This window comes from Arvicanthis niloticus, chromosome 11 (genome assembly GCF_011762505.2).
Source record: "Arvicanthis niloticus isolate mArvNil1 chromosome 11, mArvNil1.pat.X, whole genome shotgun sequence".
Taxonomy (NCBI): domain Eukaryota; kingdom Metazoa; phylum Chordata; class Mammalia; order Rodentia; family Muridae; genus Arvicanthis; species Arvicanthis niloticus.
The window spans coordinates 36,160,532-36,180,437 of record NC_047668.1 but is presented as its reverse complement, the minus strand read 5'-3'; the positions used below and the strand labels follow the sequence as shown (position 1 = coordinate 36,180,437).

At 43.2% G+C, this 19,906-nt stretch overlaps 1 protein-coding gene across 1 annotated transcript in view; it reads right to left on the bottom strand.

Moving 5' to 3' along the window:
* The window catches only part of Tpo (thyroid peroxidase), an 82,542-nt gene that overhangs the window by 18,059 nt on the left and 44,577 nt on the right, over positions 1 to 19,906 (bottom strand). Inside the window, exons 14-16 of the mRNA XM_076942475.1 lie at positions 16,739 to 16,870; positions 14,358 to 14,457; positions 12,692 to 12,824 (exon numbers count right to left, since the gene is read on the bottom strand). Coding sequence (XP_076798590.1) covers positions 12,692 to 12,824; positions 14,358 to 14,457; positions 16,739 to 16,870 — 365 coding nt within the window. The remainder of the gene's footprint in view (positions 1 to 12,691; positions 12,825 to 14,357; positions 14,458 to 16,738; positions 16,871 to 19,906) is intronic.

Genomic DNA, 19,906 nt, shown 5'->3' with positions numbered 1-19,906 from the left:
GTGTTCTGTCTTACTAGAGGCTCAAAGCTATGTGGCCTATCAGTCATGGACCAAAACTCCAGAACCACGAGCAACAATTAAACTTTCTCCCTATAATTTATCATGCCAAGTGTCAGTTACCACAATACAAAGCTGAGTAGCACAGAGTGGGAGGACAAGGAAGGATTAAAGACGGAGAATGAACGTTAGTGAACAAGCTAAGATGGTTATGGTGAAATAACGTTTCCACGCCTTGTAAAGATATATAATATGTAAATATGTTTTTAATGCAAGCCTAGAGGAGGAGGGTATCTGAGCCAGACCAGAAAAAGGCTGTGGCATTTATTCGTCTGTGCTTTGTGGTGATTGGAACATAATGAGAGAACTGAATGTGTTTGGAAGAATGTGTCTTGCTGATTCTGAATGAACATGGAATTGTCTGGAAGGATCTAGAGTCTATGCCAGTTTCTCTCAAGCCCTTCAGGCTTCTGTGGTTCTTTTAGCCTCCCTCCCATTCATCCATTAGCTTTAATGTGTAGGAGAGGCATTAGCATGGTCTGGCCTGGACTGCTCCTGTAGAAAAACATGAAATGGAAGCTATTGCAGCCTTGGACGGATGATAAGATTAGCCATCTGGTTTCCTCAAGCCTCTGACTCCAACATGTATCATGTCTTTCCCCAGACAGCTTGTGACTCGAATTTGCCAATGCCTGGCTCCTCAGCAGTGAGGACCTCTATTCACACAGGAGGACCCTGGATCCATAGGCAGGTTCCTGCAGGAGAGAAGGCAGGATGAGCATGGGCCCCAGTACTAATACCCCTGACATTTCAGGTGTCACTCAAGTCACTGAGGTATGAATTTAAACTCAAAGGTGCCATTTGCATTTAGCTGAGCAGAGCCTTCATTTCCAGCAGAATGAGCCCCAGGAGGCAGGCTCAGCCACCTTCAGCTTTGCAGTGAGCCCAGGACCTTTGCTCACCTTAAGGGATGGAGTGCTAGAGCCCCACCCAGCAGTGAATATTAGGGTAAGAATGGTCATTTCTGACTGGTCTCTCGTGTGATAATGTGATTTTGAATTAATTCTGTTAAAAGAAATGAGTACATTTATTTTATAGGCATGAACACACCACAGCATACATGTGGAGGTCAGAGAAAATTTGTGAGAGTTGGTTCGCTCTCTCTACTGTAGAAGGTCCTAGGTGGGAGTGGAGGTATCAAATCTGGGTCCTCAGGGATGATAGTAAGTATCTTTACCTGTTGAGCCATGCCCCGTCCCTATATTTTATTTTTAGAGGATAATCCAATATATTTGCAATGTAAGCCCTTACATTTTGATATGGGCTAGAATTGTAGAATAAGTATAATAATTAGCCAACCTAGCACCTGGCACACTTAGTTTTCTTGTAGGGAGAACATTTTGCATACCAGTCTTTGAACAACTCCGAGACATAAAGCACAGTGCTGTGATCACATTCTGGGGAGCAGCCCTCCCTGTCTGACTTCACTTTCTATCCTGCACCTCCCGAGACTCACCCATGTCACATGGTAGGTAGCACCACTTGCTATCTGTGTCTGGAAACTCAAGCCTAACCTATGACATACAGGACCTATAAATACATCACCTGGGGGTATACATGAAGAAGAAGCAAAAGCCAAAAAAAACAAACAAACAAACAAAACAAATTTATACTGATTTTTTTAATGCTGGTTATAACCTTATTTTTGTTCATTTTTATTTTCACTCCTGTGTATGTGTGTATGTCTCTGTGGGTATGTGCATATGTGCATGGCTGCAGAGGCTGTAAAAAAGACTCAGATCTCCTGGAGCTGGTGTTACAGGCATTTGTGAGCAGCTTCACATATATGCTGGGAATTACACGCTGCTACTCTAGAAGAGCAGCAAGCGCTCCTAACTGCTAAGCTGTCTCTTTAGCCCCTTTAGACATTTTATTTTAAAAAACAAATTTAAAAATCTTTTTTTCTTTTTACTTCCTCCAAGTAATAACTCAGATAATGTTGAAGCAAATGGTGAAATATTTGCATGTAGTTTCAAAAAACAGGTTTGTACATATCTTTTACATGGTACAAAGCGGGTGGGTTTCAGCACCAGATGTATAAAGAAAGGGTATGACTACTTCAAAGTATGTCTAAAAGGAAGGCTTTCTATTGTAAATCTGATGGGGAGTATAGCAAGAGCTATCTGGAAGAGTCCAGAGCAGAGAGAGAAAGGAGTATCCTAGACGTGGTCAGTAGAATAAACCAGCCTATGAAGGGAGTTTGGGAGAAGACCAAGAATCCAGAGGGCACTTGGCCAAAGTAGCAGGGTTAGATAGAAATAAGGTGGGGGAAGGGAAGCTTATGAGCTGAAGAAGATTAGGGTAGGTGATAGGGTGAGAAGAGCTGAGAAAAACAAGGCTACCAGCATAGACTCTGAAACAGTTACTTATGAAGCCGAGAGCCTTTGAGGCCAGTGTGTACTTTGGTATGCTAACAGGTGCCTTAACCCTAACCCTAACCCTAGCCCTAACTCTAACCTTTATCATTTGTCCTGGGGTTAGCCATTTGTCCTGGGTTTTTGGGGCGGGATTTGACATGAGCATTGTTGATAAGGGATGAAGTAATCTCTTCTGTAACTGCTTCTTTGCTGAAATTAGGCCACCATTGTCATTGTCAGAGCCCAGGAAGGCTGGAATAGTGGTCAAAGATCAGGTAGGAAGAGAGGAGTGCAGGCTGGGGGCCATCTGTTTTGCTCACTGTCCAGGTTCTGCAGGACCTACTCGGGGCTAGCGAAGTACAAGCAGCTTTGGAGCAGTCTGGAAGTGCTGGGTCAAGCCAGGGGGTCAGGCTGATTGGAATTTCATCAGAAACATCTAGTCTACATCTGCCTTCAGAACATCCAGGACTTGGTTTGACTTAGAGCGGTTTTCAGTCTTCAGTTGATTGGAAATCTGCTGGGACAGGTATAGACTAGGGACAAAATGTAAAGTTGATGAGCTTAGAGGAAAATCTTTATTTTGGGTGTGCACTTGAAACTTCCAGACCTGTGCTCTTGGTAGTTGGGGGTGTGGGAAGTGGCAGGTCCCAAGACATTTTCTCTCCTAAAAGTCTGGTATTTAGACAAAAGCCAGCACTCCCTCAGGGACTTGAGAAGCTAGTTCACACTTGCTAGAAGGAATCATCTCCTTATGGCTGGCAAAAAGGACACATGGTCCTTCTGCTGGGTTTCAGACCTGGGTCAAGGGGCTGAGGTGCATATTTTACATACCAAAGCAGACCTGGCCTCCAGGGTTTCCCAGCATCCCTCAGTCCCTACCTGGCATATCCTACCCTCTACCCTGAATTTTCTATCCTAAGGAGACTGGGCTGCCCTTTCTCCAGAGGCTCTTTCCTATATAATCTAGACATTTTGGTCCTGCAGCCCCTCCCTTCCACCCATCTCCTCCTCCCCCCCCCCCCCCCCCCCCCCCCGCTCACTCCACCTCTCTGTATGAATACTCTCCTCCTTTCTTTCTCTCTTTTTCCCCTCCCCTTTGTTTCCCTCCTCATGGTGACTTTCCTGGCCATTTTTTTGGGACCAGTGAACTAGCCTGGAGCAGCTTTCTAATAACCCTGCCTTTATATACTCCCATCTGCCTTGAATTGACTCATTTCACCAGCATAGAAAGAGCTTATTGTCTTCCACTAACATATTCCTGTAGTGCCTATAGCATCAAGGTCCATGCTAGCCTTTAGCATCCCTCACTAGTTACGGTATACACTTCAAAACCTTCTGCCCAGCTCACTGGTTCCCTTTCTCCCAGGTACCTATAGCCTTAGAGATTGTTTTCCCTGTCGCTTCTCCATGGTGATGCCCACCATACAGACAGGTGGGTTCTTCTATCTGTTGGGGGAAAGAAGCACTCCCCTGTGAGGTTTCCCACTGGATCTATCTGGTTAGTGTTGAGAACCAGTCCCTCAGCAGGGTAGCCTGAGATGAAATGATTATCTGTCTCCTGGCCAGCCTCTAAAAGGCCTCCCATCAGGTAATTAATTGTAAAAAAAACTGAGGGAGGTCACTCAGAGGCCAGATGAAAATCCAGCCAAGTTCTGTACCCTACAGAGCCCCTCCTTCAGTATACAAAGCTAGATCCTAATTCTCAAAAGGGCATGCTCGTCCTTTCACTTCCTGTTCCAGTTAGCTTCCGATATCAGAAAAAAACTTAAAAGGCTAAATGGCAGTCCTCAAACTCCCCAGAGATTGGCTGGATGTGGCATTTAAGGTGTTTAATAGAAGGAGGAGGCAGGGAAAGATGCAAAAGACTTCCTGTGAGAGATAGAAGTAACAGCTCCTGGCTGCAGCCCTACGGTGTCCCTCAAAAACAGTGATGGGGGCACAAATGAACCCCTCTTGGGGCTTGCTTTAAAAGCTGGCCACTGAGTGAAAAATTGCCCTTCACTTTGCCCAACTCCAGGATCCCACTTGACCAATGGAAAAGCAGGACACGGGCGAGTTGACTGCACCTCTTTGCCTTGCTGAGGTAAGTCAGTACCCTAAGTTTCTCCTCCACAGGAAAGAGTCTTGGATCATCTGGGCCTGCTATTCAAGGACTGACACTACCCTGGGACTTCTACCTCTAATGAAACCATCAAGATTTTCACAGAGGAGCCTAGGATAACTGTCCAGGTAGTGGGGTAAGCCTCTGCTATTCCTAATAGATTTGGGAGCTATTTGGCCTTTACTTCCCACTTACTCTGATGAAAGTTATCCTTCTCCGATCTCTGTGGTGAGTGTGAATAGTGATGGTGTGAGCCCATCAGCCCAAGGCTACAGGTCTTTTCCTCTGTTCCCCCTGGGGCCACCCGATAGCTCACTCCTTTCTCATTGCATTATTGGGCAGAGATATCATGGTTAAGTTACGCTTTTCCTTTTTAACCAGCTTCTGGAATTTCTTACACTTTTAGCCTCTGAAGAGCCCCCTTATTCACTGGCTAACATTAATGCTTCACCACACTTCCTATCAGACTCCCTTATTGACCCCCTCCTATGAGACACTTCCTCTTCCAAAGTGGCCTCACATCATCCCCCTAGGATCTTAATAGATCCTACTCTGGGACCGTATCTCCTACACCAGTCACTCTAAATACCGTATTTGTCTAAAACCTAGACAAGGCTTAAACATATCACATAGTGCTTTCTTGATAACGGTAATCTCTCACGTGTACTCACTTACCCTACAACACTTCTATCTTGCCTGTACTAAACACCTGATGGTTCCTATTGCCTAGTTCAGGACCTCAGAATTACTAATGCAGGTGCCATTCCAATACACCCAGTAGTCCCTAACACTATATTCTACTCTTACAGATTCCCTCCTCTACCTCTTACTTTACTATCCTATACCTTAAGGACACTTTCTCCACCATTCCTTTACATCATCCTAGCTTCCCGGAAGTCATCTCCTCTTTGCCTTCAGAACAAGATGTAGAACTTGCAGTTCCTCCTGCACCATGCCTGCCTGGGCACTGCCATACTCCCCACCTTGATGATAATGGACTGAACCTCTAAACCTGTAAGCCAGCCTAAATTAAGCAATGTCCTTATGAGAGTTGCCTTGGTCATGATGTCTATTTCACAGCAATTTTCCATACCCAAGCAACCTGTTTCTACAACTGCAGCAAGAAACAGCCCACCTTCAATTTATGTGACAATTCCAGGTATCTTGGTCTTCTCCAATACCAAGCCCAGCCTGCACTGACTGTTGCTCCTGGGATAGGTGCCTACATTGGAGTTGTAAGTACCATCACTCTAACCAGGGTGGGACATGCAACCTCAACAACTGTGCTGTGGACCATGCCTAGTATGGTTACTTTCATCATCCAGGGCCCCTGAGTCAGAGAATAGGGCCAAGGGGTTGTGAAGTAGATCTAAACTTATATGACCTGGGCCAGCCATTCTGGCTAAAGGTGAGTGGTAAAGTTTTTAGATCTCTCAAGGAAACACCCACCATTGAAGCCCCTCCTCCAGGTCCCAAATAAACTCTCTTTTATACTAAGCCTGTCTGTTGTAAGGCCTTTCCAGTTGCTTCTTTCTACCGCATCACCCCTGGTGCAATACCGCTGGTCCTTTTTACTCTCTGGCGATACCAGCTAACTGCCTGTTTAATAACCACTCTCAGCCCTGTCCTTTGTCCTCACATATTAACATCTTAATTTCAAGAACCTTCTTCTGGTACCAATTCAAGCTGTACCAATTTTACCAGTAGTCACAAGCTTTACCAGTCCACTCATGGTCCCTACTTCCCAACTCTATTACTTCTCCAACTAATTCTATACACAGAAGGGGAGTTCTTTACTCTCCTTCAAGTCTCATATGGGACACATGGCCCTTCCATTAACATATAACTGTGGTGCCTATAAGTATATCAAAGTCCATGCTAGCCTCCAGGCTCCCTCAGTTCATACTAATAAAAACTTATTATACAGTTCAAAGCCACTGGCCCCAGCCCATCAACTCCCTTTCTCCCAGGTACATATTCCCTGAAGAATACCTTCCTCAGACCCCCAGACCCCCATCCCCCACTGCTTCTCACTACTTTCCTGAGAGACAGTTTGGAATAAACTTTTCACTTTTTCACCCTTAGAGCAGGTATTTCCATTTCTTCACTACACCCCCTTACATTCAGGAAGTAGTTCTTAGACTAAGGGAAGGGAGAGAGAGAGAGAGAGAGAGAGAGAGAGAGAGAGAGAGAATATCTTCATGAATAGGTGGTGAGCTTAGGCTGTTGATTGACAGAACTTACCTGGAGTCTGTTTGACCTGTAGGTGGGTCCAAGTCTCATCTCCCTAAAGCTTGCAAGTATTTAAAGTTTTAGATGTATTAGCATATCCATTGTTTGCAATCTGCACTCATTGTGTGTATTTGTAAACAGCTGGAGTAGACTCACAAGGTTGAGTCATAGAAAAAGCTATGTTTTTTGGTTTTAAATCATGAACAGGCAGTGGTGGCACACGCCTTTAATCCCAGCACTTGGGAGGCAGAGGCAGGTGGATTTCTGAGTTCAAGGCCAGCCTGGTCTACAGAGTGAGTTCCAGGACAGCCAGGGCTACACAGAGAAACCCTGTTGAAAAACCAAAAAAAAAAAAAAAAAAAAAAAAAAAAAACCAAAAAACAAAAAAACAAAAAAACAAAAAAAAACAAAAATCATGAACACACCTCTCGTCTAAATGAACACACCTCTCGTCTAAATGGCTGGATATGTAGGATGGATAGAGATGCTTTAAGCATGAGGAGAAGTACTTTGAAGTCTATACAACGAAAGGAAATTTAAAAACTTGAGCCAGTGACTATGATAATAGTAGTCAGTATTTTACCAGAGCTGGATTAGTAGCTTATCAGAACTCCACTGAGTAATGTTAAAACTATAAACTTTTGAAGTCTTAATATAATAATAGCATACTCAGAGAAAGAAATCTGAAATAGTTTTTACTTTTCACATACCTTAAATCATTTTCTTAGACCTTTACACTTTGCATTTACATATCTTAAATCTTTTTCATAGACCCTCACAACTTATTTAAGTTTTTACTTAGTACGCAGACTTTTACAACTTGCATCTATATATCTTAAATTACTTAGACCCTCACAACTTACATAAACTCCAAACCTTTTCCTCCAATTATTTACCATGACACACAGCTGGTTGTTTAATCAGAGCAGTCATCATTCCTTTGAGTTTATCCTCTTTCAACGTGAAGTCTGTCAGCACAGTAAACTATCTGTGTCTGATTTTTACATATGAAATGGATTGACCTTGCAGCTGCACCCTTGGGGGAGGAGCTGGTTTGCTTGCTGCTATTGAACTGATAAAAGCCACCATTGGCCACTAACATAATCAGAGATCTGAAAAGGATAAATTAGGGCAAGAAGTATAGCACAAATGGCCTTTGCATCAATTAAAATGACAAGAGATTTACTCACTATCTAGACAGTTACCCTAGGTTCCCCATGATAATCTCAAGAGCTTCATTGGGGGCAGAGTTTATCAGTCTTCTGGCTTTCAGCCAGGACAGTATTAATTCCTCAGCTGCCAGACCCAGAAGGTCTGAGGGATTTTCCTGTGGAGGAGGAACTTGGGAAACCTGACATATCTCGGGGAGGCAGAGTAGAGCAATTAACCCTACAGTTCAGAGTCTACAGTTCTGGGAGCAGAGCCCTGGAAGTGGGAGAGGCATGGAGAAGTTCATTTCCCAGTGGTTAGTGTTACCACAATTCAGGTGAAGTCATCTGTGCCCATTGTCTTCTTTGGAGAGCTGGTATTTCTGTCTATCATGGGAAGCTTTCTCATTAAACACTTTAAATGCCATATTCAGCAGATCTCTGAGGAGTTTAAGGACCATCTATTTAGTGTACCTGTTTAAATGAACTTTACTTATTTTTAGTAACTTGCGTTAGGCTTAACGTTGAACTATATACAGGAAACTAAATAAAGCTTGTCCTTGTAAATGAATTATATTTGCACTCAGCATCACTGTGAGTGTAGTTTTGAACACATTAAAAAATTTGATCATTTATAAGGTAACTGACCATGAACTTGCATGTCTTAATTATCTTTAACAGTTTACAACAAGTTAATAGCTTATATAAGATTGGGAGTTTGCAATTTCATCCTACATAAGGTTGGACATTAAAAACTTGAAGTCTTAATTGAAGATTCTTTAGCATCCAAATAAAACTTTGAACCACAAATACAGTGGCAAAGACAAAGGGGCTGGATACAATATCTTCAGATCAGTTTCTGCCAGGCTGAATAGACCTTAGGAATTTATAAACCTGACTTATCAAACATATCTTATTCATCAAACATATATGTTGGGTTTCAGACCTGAGACAAGGGGCTGAGGTTCATATTTTACATACCAAAGTAGACTTGGCCTCCACGTTCTCCCAGCACCTTTCAGTCCCTACTGGCATGCAGGCCCTCTCCCCAGAACTTTCCAACCCCTGGTGTCTTTCCCTCAGAGGCTCTTCCTATATGACCCAGGCATTTTGGTCTCTCCCGGCTATTTTCCTTCTCTCTGCATGTTTGTTTTCTCTCCTTCTCTTCCCCTTTCCCTCTGTCTCCCTCCATGTATTGACCTCATTTGGTCCCTTCAGGGCCAGTTAACTGGCCTGCCTGAGAGCAACTTCTCAGTACACTTGTGTTTATATATATTTCAGTCTGGCTTGAATTGGTTCATGTAACCCACAGAGAAATAACCTATCAACTTGTTGTTCCTCTTAAAAATTTTCTAGAAGCCTGATGTTGAATATAATAATTAAGGATATAAATGATTAGTCATAAATCTCTAATTCAGCTTTTGTTTATCTGAGTAGACCTTTTAAAACCTTATTTATTAAATATTCCTTATTCATCAAACACATGTTGTTTTTATCTAAAATTATCTAGAAGCCTGGTGTTGAACAGTTAACAAAGACATAAGTAGTGAGACATACACCTCTAAGGTTCTGTTAACATAGGCATACCTTTATGACCTTAGGAATTTATCATCATACAAAAGTCTACCCTAATTCAAAATATTTTGAAGACCTATTTCCTCCTTAATCTAAAAAGGAGATACAATGATAAGCAGAGCCTCAGTAGGACTAAGAAGTTTTATTATTGTTGTCTTGGTTTGTTTATATCATATAGTCATCTGAACTAAGATAGTCATAAAGTTACACGTACTCTTTAGAATTTTAGCAAAGATGGCTGCCAGTCACATGGTTGTCTCCATTCTGATGAGGTCATCAGCTGAGATGGAGGTGAGCAACTTGGTTGCTATTTGAAAACTTCTATTCTCCTAAAGTTATATAGACAGCATGCTGTCATAGAGCTACTTGTTTAAACAAGAGTTGAATCACAAATATAGGATGCTATAGCAGATTAAGATTACCTATGTATAGGATTTTAACAATTATTAGCCATTTGTTATCAGTTTTAAGCCTTTTGTCACAGGCTTTACACATTTTTTTTAAAACCATATCTACTAAATTTACAAATCCTGAGTTGAAGAATTTGTACAATAGTTTTAAGAGATTTTGTTTGAAAGTAGAGCAAAGAAATTGTAGAGATAAAAGATTTTAAGAGTGGGAAGTAGAAAAAAGCTTAGAGACGAGGCTTCTGAGAATGTAGAGCAGAGAAAGTTATATAGAAGAAATGTGGGGATCATTTGTTTGTACAGTGGTAGAAGTTGTTACCTTAAGAAAGAATTTGGAAATCAAGTGTGCCATTTTTGGATCGAGTTGTAATGAGAACAAGATGCTTTCAGTAAGACAGTGAGGGTTTAATGAAATCTCTGAGTCCAAGGAGGGAAGAAGAAAGGGTCACAGATAGGAGTTCCACTGGACAAAGGGTTCCATTAAGTTCCAATAGGTTCTAAGAGGGAGCTAAGAGACTGAGGAGAACAGGGTTGCCACGAGGGACAGGTTTGCAAGCAGGAATTCCACAGAGTGAGGATTCCAATATGGCAGATGCCCAGAAGGGCATAAAGAAGCTGAAAGGTTTAGAGAGGACCCCCTAGTGGGGAGGTGAAGAGACCCCAGAAAGAAACATGTGGGGAGAAAAGAGGGTGGGAAAGAGAAGGGTGTCTTAGTGACAAATATTCAACCTGGGCATCCCCAAGTGGAAAGAGAAATGTCCCAAATTATACAGGAGAGATATCCTTTTCCATATTGATGGGGACCAAAGAGTGTGAGAGGAGCATTCTGGCACATCTGTGTGGCTTTTAACGTAATAGTAGACGGCAGTAGACAGCATCTTTCCTTTATCTAGTGGAGGAGAGATGAGTGGTTAGAGGAGGTAGATGAGAAAGCAGCTGAGGATGTGGACTGGGAGAAGCTTTTAGGAAAAGGGAGGATTCGAACAGAGGAAGAGGGGTAAGTTGTCTTAGCAGAGAGATCACTCCAGGAGCCAAGGAGACTACAGGGACAATTATTGAGTGTGCAAGGAAATATGAATGGTTAGAGCAGGTAGAAGGAAGTATAGGCATGTTTTTGTGAGCTGTGTAAAGGTTATCTTTGTGTTGTTCAAATGCTGATTTATCTGCCCTCCTATCTCATTTCAACCTGGACACATGGCATTGTAATGCTTATGTCAAGAATCTTCTCTCTCAAGTTTGCATAAACAAGTTTTACCATTTATTCTCTGCTTTGTCAATAAATGCTGATCACTCAATGGCTGGTTAGAAGAGAGAATAGGGTGGAAAAAAATTTCACCACCCAGGGGAAGGAGAAAGGAGAGGAGTAGGAGTTGAAGCAATGAGGAATGGGGGGGAGGGGAGAGAGAGAGAGAGAGAGAGAGAGAGAGAGAGAGAGAGAGATCATAAAAACACACATGAAGCACAAAAAGCCAGACCATAATAATAAGAAGCAAGTATATTGTGATCATGGCTGGGAGGTAGCCAGATTAGCTTAGGGGGTTAAGATAGATCATTTGACTGCCCAAATATTGAGGTGAAGTATTAAAATAAATCCTAGTTTTCCTATGCCATTGTATAGCTAGGATAAAGATGTACAGCTGCTGGATTAATTCACTTACATTTACATTACTATGATTTATTTCATAGGGAAGAAGCAGCTGAAGAGCCAGACTGTAGAGTTTGAAAACAAATATGATGGGTGGTGGAAGCCAGAAGAAAAAATGATTAAGACATGCCTTAGGAGAGTCAGATGAGATGATCGGTTTGCTTAGGAGTGGCTGACCTGGGGAGGGGCTCATATATGCCTCTTCTGGGTTTCAGCACCAGATGTATGAAGTAAGGATGTGACTGTTCCAGGGTATGGTTGAGGGAAGGTTTTTGTCATAGATATGAGGGAGAGTACAGCTAGAAGCATCTCAAAGAGTCCAGAGCAGGAAAAGAAAATCAGTAGGCTAAACATGGAGAGGGAAATGGAGAAGGGGATGGGGAGGGGGAGGGGGACAAGGAGAGGGAGGGAAACATGGAGGGGGAGGGGGACAAGGAGGGGAAGAGGAACAGGGAGAGAGAGAGGGTGGGGGAGAGGGAGGGGGAGAGGGAGGGAGAGATGGGGAGAGGGAGAGGGCAGGAGGGGGGGAGAGGGAGAGGGAAAAGGGCGAGAGGGGGAGGAGGGAGAGGGAGGGAGAGATGGGGAGAGGGAGAGGAGGAAGGGGAGGGGGAGGGGGAGAAGGAGAGAGGAGGACCAAAAGAGTGGCAAGGGCTGGGGGTGAGGCAAGAGGACCAAGAGAGGGAAGGTACCAAGAGCCAAGAGAGCATATGGCTAGAATTATATAGGGATTGAGAAGCTGGGGAAGGGAGGTCCATGAGCTGGAGAAGTTTAGGGTGGTGGAGGGTGAGAAGAGCTAGGAACCTGGCATGGACTCTGTAACAGATACTTGCTATGTTGAGAGGATCTGAGGCCAGCATGTGCTTTGGTGTGCTACTAAGCACCACACTTAGCCATTTGTCCCAAGTTTCTTTTGGACCTGACAGTTACTAATTGTAACTCATCTGTACTTCTCAAATAGTAGGTTTAACTGCTGACAAATTATCAGTCTTCTATAAGTATAAGTAGTGTGAGAAAGAAAACTTTCTCACAGGAGGTGGAGTAAAGGATAGAACAGGGGTCTGTATTAAACAGCTGTTTGGAGGGCACCTGTGTACAGGTGCAAAAACAGCTGATAGTCTAAGGGACATCCCTGCGACTGGGGAGACAGACATACGCCAGTATGTACCCACCTGTCCAGTGTCTTGAGCTGCCACCTTGTGTGGTGAAATCCCCCTCTCATGATTCTTTCTGAATTCTGACTGGGTGGTCATTCTTGTATCTCTCTCTGTGATCGGCAATGTGGATTTCTTATCAGCATGTGTCCTATGAATAAACATATACCTAGTCACTGTTGTCAAAACTTAGAAGACCACTCCAGGGACTGAGGCTGAGACCATCCTGCTCCACGGGAGCTGGACACAGACACAGGAACAGTAGCCACCTCTCAGGACTTAGCATCAGGGAAGTCACTCAGGGGACCATGGAGAAAGGCTTTCTCTGTGGCCTTGTTCTGGTTGTTATATGGTAACCTGACTCCAGAGGAGCCAGTGGAGAGTAGTTTTGGCAGTGTAAGAAGGAGTTCCAGGCCCAGTAGTTAGCAAAACCACTCATTGCACGTTGCAAAAAGCTGCACCCGTGCCTGACCCTGCCTCATTTAATTTATCATGCTTTTAATTATTCAAGAAATGTGTTCATCAAATTGTAGTGGCTGCAAGGAGAAACCAATTTGTAAAGCAGAAGCTTGCTACTCACTGCTTCCATTCTTGTTAATGGCCTGTCACATTTGCCGCAGCTGTAGGTTTATAAGCTGCCCTGTGGACATGTAAGGCCACATTACTGTCACTTCACAGAGCCTATTACCTTCTGACTCTCCACTCCCGTGTGCATGCAAGTGGTTATGCGATACTTGAAGAGTCATGCTTTCTTCCATCTCTGTCTGCACATTTCTCTTCAGTAGGAATTTTGTCATGTGCACAATCCTAGCCCTCTTACAACAAAATAACTTTCCTGTAAGGTTGGTGATGACGGTTTAAAGAAATGCCTTTCCAAGAAAATTAAGTAGGACCTGGTCCTGGATTCTGGAACCCTAAAACAGGCTACCAAGCCCCACTTAGTATGTAAATATCTTTACCTGGGGGATGCAAGACGTGTGAGCTGTGGTTAACTGTGTGCTTGGGAAAGAATGCTCTGAACTGTAAAAGGGAAGTCTTTCTTTCAGAGACCGGATTGGGAAAGAGAAAAGGGAAGAAGGGAGAAGTGAATGTGGAATAGGGAGAGCAGGAGAGGAGGAGGATGGGGAGAGGAGAGGGGAAGAGAAAACCTGACACAGCCTAATTCAGGCTGGACACTGATAAGCTGGTGGTCACCATGGCCAGAGACTTGGGATATGTGTGAGCCGCTTAGTGGAAGAACCTTTCATGCCACTGTTTCCTGGGAACACCTATGCTATGCTCTACACACTATGGATTTATGCCCATCTTCACCCTGTCCTATAATTTGGGGGGCTAATCTTGCCTAGTCAGACAGCACAGCTGCATCCTATCTGCATCCCACAATGTTTCAAAGGGCCCTGCCACAATGGTTGATGGGTAGTAACTGCCACAGCTTGCCAGTACTCTGGTCATACATGTATGATCTGGGTTCTTCTCATTGAATAAGTCCAGTGTTTCTGTCCCTATATCACCTACTTCACCTTTATTACCTAAACCACACCTGATAGTCTAGTCTGCTGTACAGTGCCCATGATAAGTAGGATTGGGCTTTCAATTTCCCTCATAATAAGGATGCTTTGGGAAGAGCCACACCCAGAGGAGAGGAAACACTCTGTGTAGGAACTGGGCAGAAGGAGGAACTTACCACCTGCAAATTACAGTCCATGTGAGACTGGCCAAACCACTGATGAGAAGTGCACCCAGTGCAATGGAGACCCAGGATGCCTGAGGTAGCCTGCCAGAATCTGTACAGGAGGACACAGGTCAGCAGATCTAGTCAGCATGGCCACAGATCCCCACCTGACTGGCCCCAGCACAACTCATGGTGGAAAAGCTGTTTAGATAATACATCCTTCCTGGGGTGAATTGAAGGAAAAAAGAGCTGGCAGGGACTGGCCGTTAACTGGGAGAGAGTTTCAGGTCTAGTGACAGCCACCAGTGAGCTTCCTGAGTGAGCTTCTTACAGCTCCTAAAAGACTCAGATGGGACATGACAGTGGGGACATAGCAGCTGTACCCGAAGAACACAGCACAAGACTCAGACTATCTTCATATGCATTTGCAAAGACTATGAAATTCAGCTAGGGCCCAGGAAGGCAGAATGTAGCCCTCTGCAGTTAGAACTGTGGAAGGATCTAGGGACAGACAGTAAATTTCCCAGTGAATCTTTCCCACATAGAGATAAACTGAACTATTCACTGGGAGTTAGCAAGCAAAGAGCAGAACCGTTGAACCAGCCTAGCCAGGGACCTGTAGCATCTGATCTGGAGTCTGAGCAGGTGTTGCTCTCATGCCTCCTGTGCTGCTGCCAAGTTCCTAACTGTGATGCTTTGTATATGCTTGGCCCAGGGAGTGGCACTGTTAAGAGGTGTGGCCTTTTGGAGTAGGTATGCATCTGTGGGCATGGGCTTAAGATCCTCATCTTATCAGCCTGGAAGCCAGTATTCTATTATCAGCCTTCAGATGAAGATGTAGAACTCTCAGCTGTTCCTCCATCAAGCCTGCCTGGATGCTGCTATGTTCCCGCCTTGATGATAATGGACTGAACCTCTGAACCTGTAAGCCAGCCCCAATTAAATGTTGTCCTTATAATGTTGCCTTGGTCATGGTGTCTGTTAACAGCAGTAAAACCCTCACTAAAACACTAACCAAAGTAACTTCCTTTGAGCAACTGTCTGTCTGCGGCCAGTAGCCCTTGCTTCAAAATCTCTGCTATCACAGACTTGCTATGGACTCTCTTGTCAGTTGCTCATCACTGGTTCCTTGGAATTGTTAGACATCATCCAGCAGAGAACTGTGTTTTAAGTGTCATGTCCTGTGTCCATCACTGTAAAAGGTGCCACACCCCTAAAGTTATGAGGACTAGTCCCAGCAGCAGGCTGCAGGGGTTGGGTCAGTGCTGGCTAGGAATGATTCTGAGAGATGAGACAGTTGAGGCCCCAGTAGATTAGACTAGCTTTCCAACTGGGACTTGCTGCACCCTAGCTGTTTTCTCTCTCTAGAATCTGAAAATCTCTCAGGGTTTCACCCTCTTGGAAGCTGGGGACACCAGTTTCTTAAAGTTGACCCTTGGAGTTTAAATTTGGCAGCATTTCCATTAAAAACTATTTAGACAACCTTCGTTCTCTACCTGGCTTCTTCCCTGGACCCTGCCTTACCAAGATCTCTCTATCCTTCCCCAGCTTGGTCTTGGCAGCACATTAGGCCACCAACTGTCCCTCAGCCTGTACATGAGTGTAGAGTCTTAGGATTTGGCCTGTGCACTGTACTCAGCTCTATGAGTCCTTTGTGCAGGTGTAAAACCTCCATTATTTCTTCACTCTGGAATGACTTGATCAATTTCAGCCTGGTTAAGACCTTCAGTCTTAACACTTACAAGGGCCATTGTCCATCTCTTGTGTTTCTGGACCATGTGCTCTTTGGTGATAACACATCAAATGAAGAAACCCTGTTCTCAACACTTTTCTGGCTTCAGTGCTAATCATTCGGAAAGGAATTCTGAAGACATCCTGGGCCGAGCATTAGAATTGCAGACAGGTGCCCTTTAGCTGACTGACAGCATCAGGAGTTTTATTCCTGGCCCTTGGAGCTCTCTCATGGGATGAAGTGAGGTTAGCAATGTTTCTGGGCCTACAGGGAATTAGGATGCTGACTCCAGAGCCTCATGATTTGCTTTGGCAGGTTTCTTTCTGAATTAGCTTTCTTGAATTTACAGCAGTAAATGCAGATAGAAGTTACCTCAAATTCTGCTCTACACAATTTGTAGCATGGTTTGCATAGAAAAGGTGCTTCAGACATGCTATTGAAAGCTGTCAAGGTACCATTTCCTGGATTTCTCTAGGATCTCATTCTTCACTTGCTACTTGACAAGGTGAACTTCAGTTTGGCACTTGGGAAAGTGTGGGGGCACCCTCTAGGGACATACTTAAAGTCTGAGAACCTTATACACAGTTTTGTTTTTTTTTTTTTTTTTTTTTTTTTTATTTCAAAGAAATCAGCCAGCAGGCACTGCAAGGAAGTCACTCACCGATGCAGGTCTTCTCATCCTCACCAAGCACGTAGGGGTCTGTGCACATACACTTGAAGCTTCCCTTGGTGTTCTTGCACTTTGCAGAGGGGTGGCAAGGTGGGTGTGTCAGATCTGCACACTCATTAATATCTGCAGCAACAATGCACAATCAGTAGTGGGGGATAAAAGCCCATGTCTCCATGTAGCAGACTTCTTTTCCAGGCCACCTAGGCCCACCTGGGTCTCAAGGATTCCAGTGTCATAACAATTTCTTATTCTAAACTAAAGTCAATCTAGGAGCTAGTGAATTTTAGACCATACACATTCTGAGCTTTCTTGCAGATGATTAACCTTGAGGCACCTGCTGCAAGCCTACCCAGAGTGGAAATTTGTGCTTTCTACAAAGGAAAGAGAAAACATGTTGAGGCTGGCTACCTTATTAGAACTCTAGTGCAACCTGAATGGAAGATCAAAGTGTTGCACGTCTGATAAAATTTTGTTTTTATTCAAAAGCAGTAGAATGTGTCCTCAGATCACCATGAACATATCTTCACAGATCTGTTTATTCCTGAAAGCAGACATAGAAATAGATGTGTTTATCCCTTATGAGGGAGAAAGGGGAGCCAAGGACAGCACCCAGGAGGTCAATAAAAAAGGGTAGGTAACCAAAATGTTTGAATTATATAGAGGAAAGGGCAGTCTAGTCCCTGGACTGGCAAGTTCAGGGTAGAGGGTAGGATATACCAGCAACACCCTGCAACAGGTAGGGACTGAGGGATGCTGGGAGAATCCAGAGGCCAGGTCCACTTTGATATATTATGTTAGCCACTTGTCCTGGGTTTGAAACTTGACACACACATGAGCTTCCCCAAGCAGTGAAATCAACTGTGACCAAATACTCAAATGCCCAAGACTATGGGAGACATCTCATTCAAAATACTACATTTCACTTCCTGTACCCCATAGGCTGATGGCCATATCATAATGAAGAATTCATTTAGTCCAGCTCTGAAAGTCTTCATAGTCTTTGAGTTTTAACATAGTTTAGACATCCAAAGTCTGCATCCTTTCTGAGACTAAAGGCAATATCTAATCTGTAAACCCTGTAAACTCAAAAAGCAAATTACATATTTCCAACACATAATGTCATAGAACATACATTGACATTCCAAAAGGGATGAAAAAAGATATGGTAAGAAAATAATGAGCCAAGACAAGATCAAAACCCAACATAGAAAATACCAAATCCTGTAGCTACATGTTTGATGTCAAAAGACTTAGACATATCTGCTCTTCCTTTTTATGTCTGTCTGTCTGTCTGTCTGTCTGTCTCTTGCTACATCTGTCTCAGTCTTTCCCTCCACTACCTGTGCTTAGCTGTCCTTGGCAGATACTCCATGGCTGTAATGTATTAAACATCTTGTTATTTTCACTGAAACATAGGCTTTGTTTTTACAGCTTCATGCAATGGCCTCTTAGGACCTCTTGCTTTCTTAAGGACTTCATGTAAGTACTTCTCTGCTACACACTGACTGACCTCAGAGGCTCTCTGAGAATGTAGGGGAAGATTTTATGACCTCTTTACTCTCATGTCTTTCATGTAAAGCCAGATCCACGTGGATAACACTGGAAAGTTTCCTACTAGCCTGCAATGGACTCTAGAGCCCTGAGTCACATATAACATTTCTTTTGGTCCTCCTTGCTCATTTTCATTAAAGACATGCATAAGAGTGATTACTGACAACCATTTGCTAGAATCAATATTAGGGTGTCTTAAAATCTCCTTCAACAAATAAATTAAACCATCACCTTTAAATCTATTCCCAGGCAAGTTCTTAGGACAAGGGCAGAAAGTATCCACAATTTTACCAAAATCTCACAATAATGGTCTCTAACCCAGTTACTAATGTTTTTCTCCTCTAGAATCTCTTGACATGGTCCTCCCCAGTCTACAGAGCACTCTTCATTATTATCCTCTGAGATCCTAATATGAAGGTTATTAAGCCACACTTCAACATTCAAATATTTTTCTGGTCCTAAGTTCCAAGGTCTTCCACATTACTCCAAAACCCAGTATGCTCAGGTCTGGCATAGCAATAGAACCTTCTTAGTACTAACAACATCTGTGTTCATTACTTTTGCATTACTATGATAAAATATCATAATGAAGGCAACTTGTAGAAGGAAGGGTCTATTTGTGCTGATGATTTAAGATAATAGTCCATTATGGTAGGGCAGTGTGGCAGCAGGCAGGCATGGTTGCTGAAACAACTGAGAGCTCACATCTTGAACCACAAACATTGAAATGGCACAAGAGTTTGAACTCTCAAAGCCAGTACCTAGTAACACACTTTCTCTACCAAAACCACATCTCCTAAAACACTCTAAGCACCACCCACTGAGGATCAAGTCTTCAAATGCCTGAGAGTATAGGTTTCAACTCATTCAAACCATCATAGATGGATTTTACTGGCTAAATGGGATTTAACAGAGAAGACAAAATAATCTCATTGGATTTTATATGTCAATTACTTAATCTTTTAGCTCTCCATTCTCTAGCCAGTCACATGGATTTGCAACTGGTTGGAGATGGGTTAGACACATAGTCATGCCAATTCACCACAGAAATATTTAGTCTCTCTCATTCTTTAAAGGCTTGGTTTGTTTCCTTGTTATTCCTTCTTTGGATATATGTAGAGGTAAGATTTAGTGAAGACACCTGTAGATGTAAACATACCTGCACCTAGAAGGTTTCCTCAATGTACTTCTATGATTTGTGTAAAAAATATTATAAAAAACAGGATGACAAAAAACATGGACTCATATTCATCAAACTAGCAATCTTTCTTCATTTTTTCTTCTCATCTTACTTTGCAGAAATACCTGAAGTTATAAAGTCTCAGTTCTGCCATGCTCTTTGCAAGCTCATAAAGACTTTTATCTGTGCATCCCATGCAAATGGGTACCATTTTCTAAACAAATCAGAATGGATTCTCATTTAGACATACCTCTCTGTCACTTCTGGTTTTGTTCAGTGGTGTATCTTGGGTAAACTTGGTTCTACAGTAATGTATTCAGCATAGTATTTCATGGTGTGCTGAAAGGGTACTAGGTCTTGTTCTTGGTGTTGTACACTTATTCATCAATTTAAACAGATAACCAATGAGCTGGATCCCATGACCATTC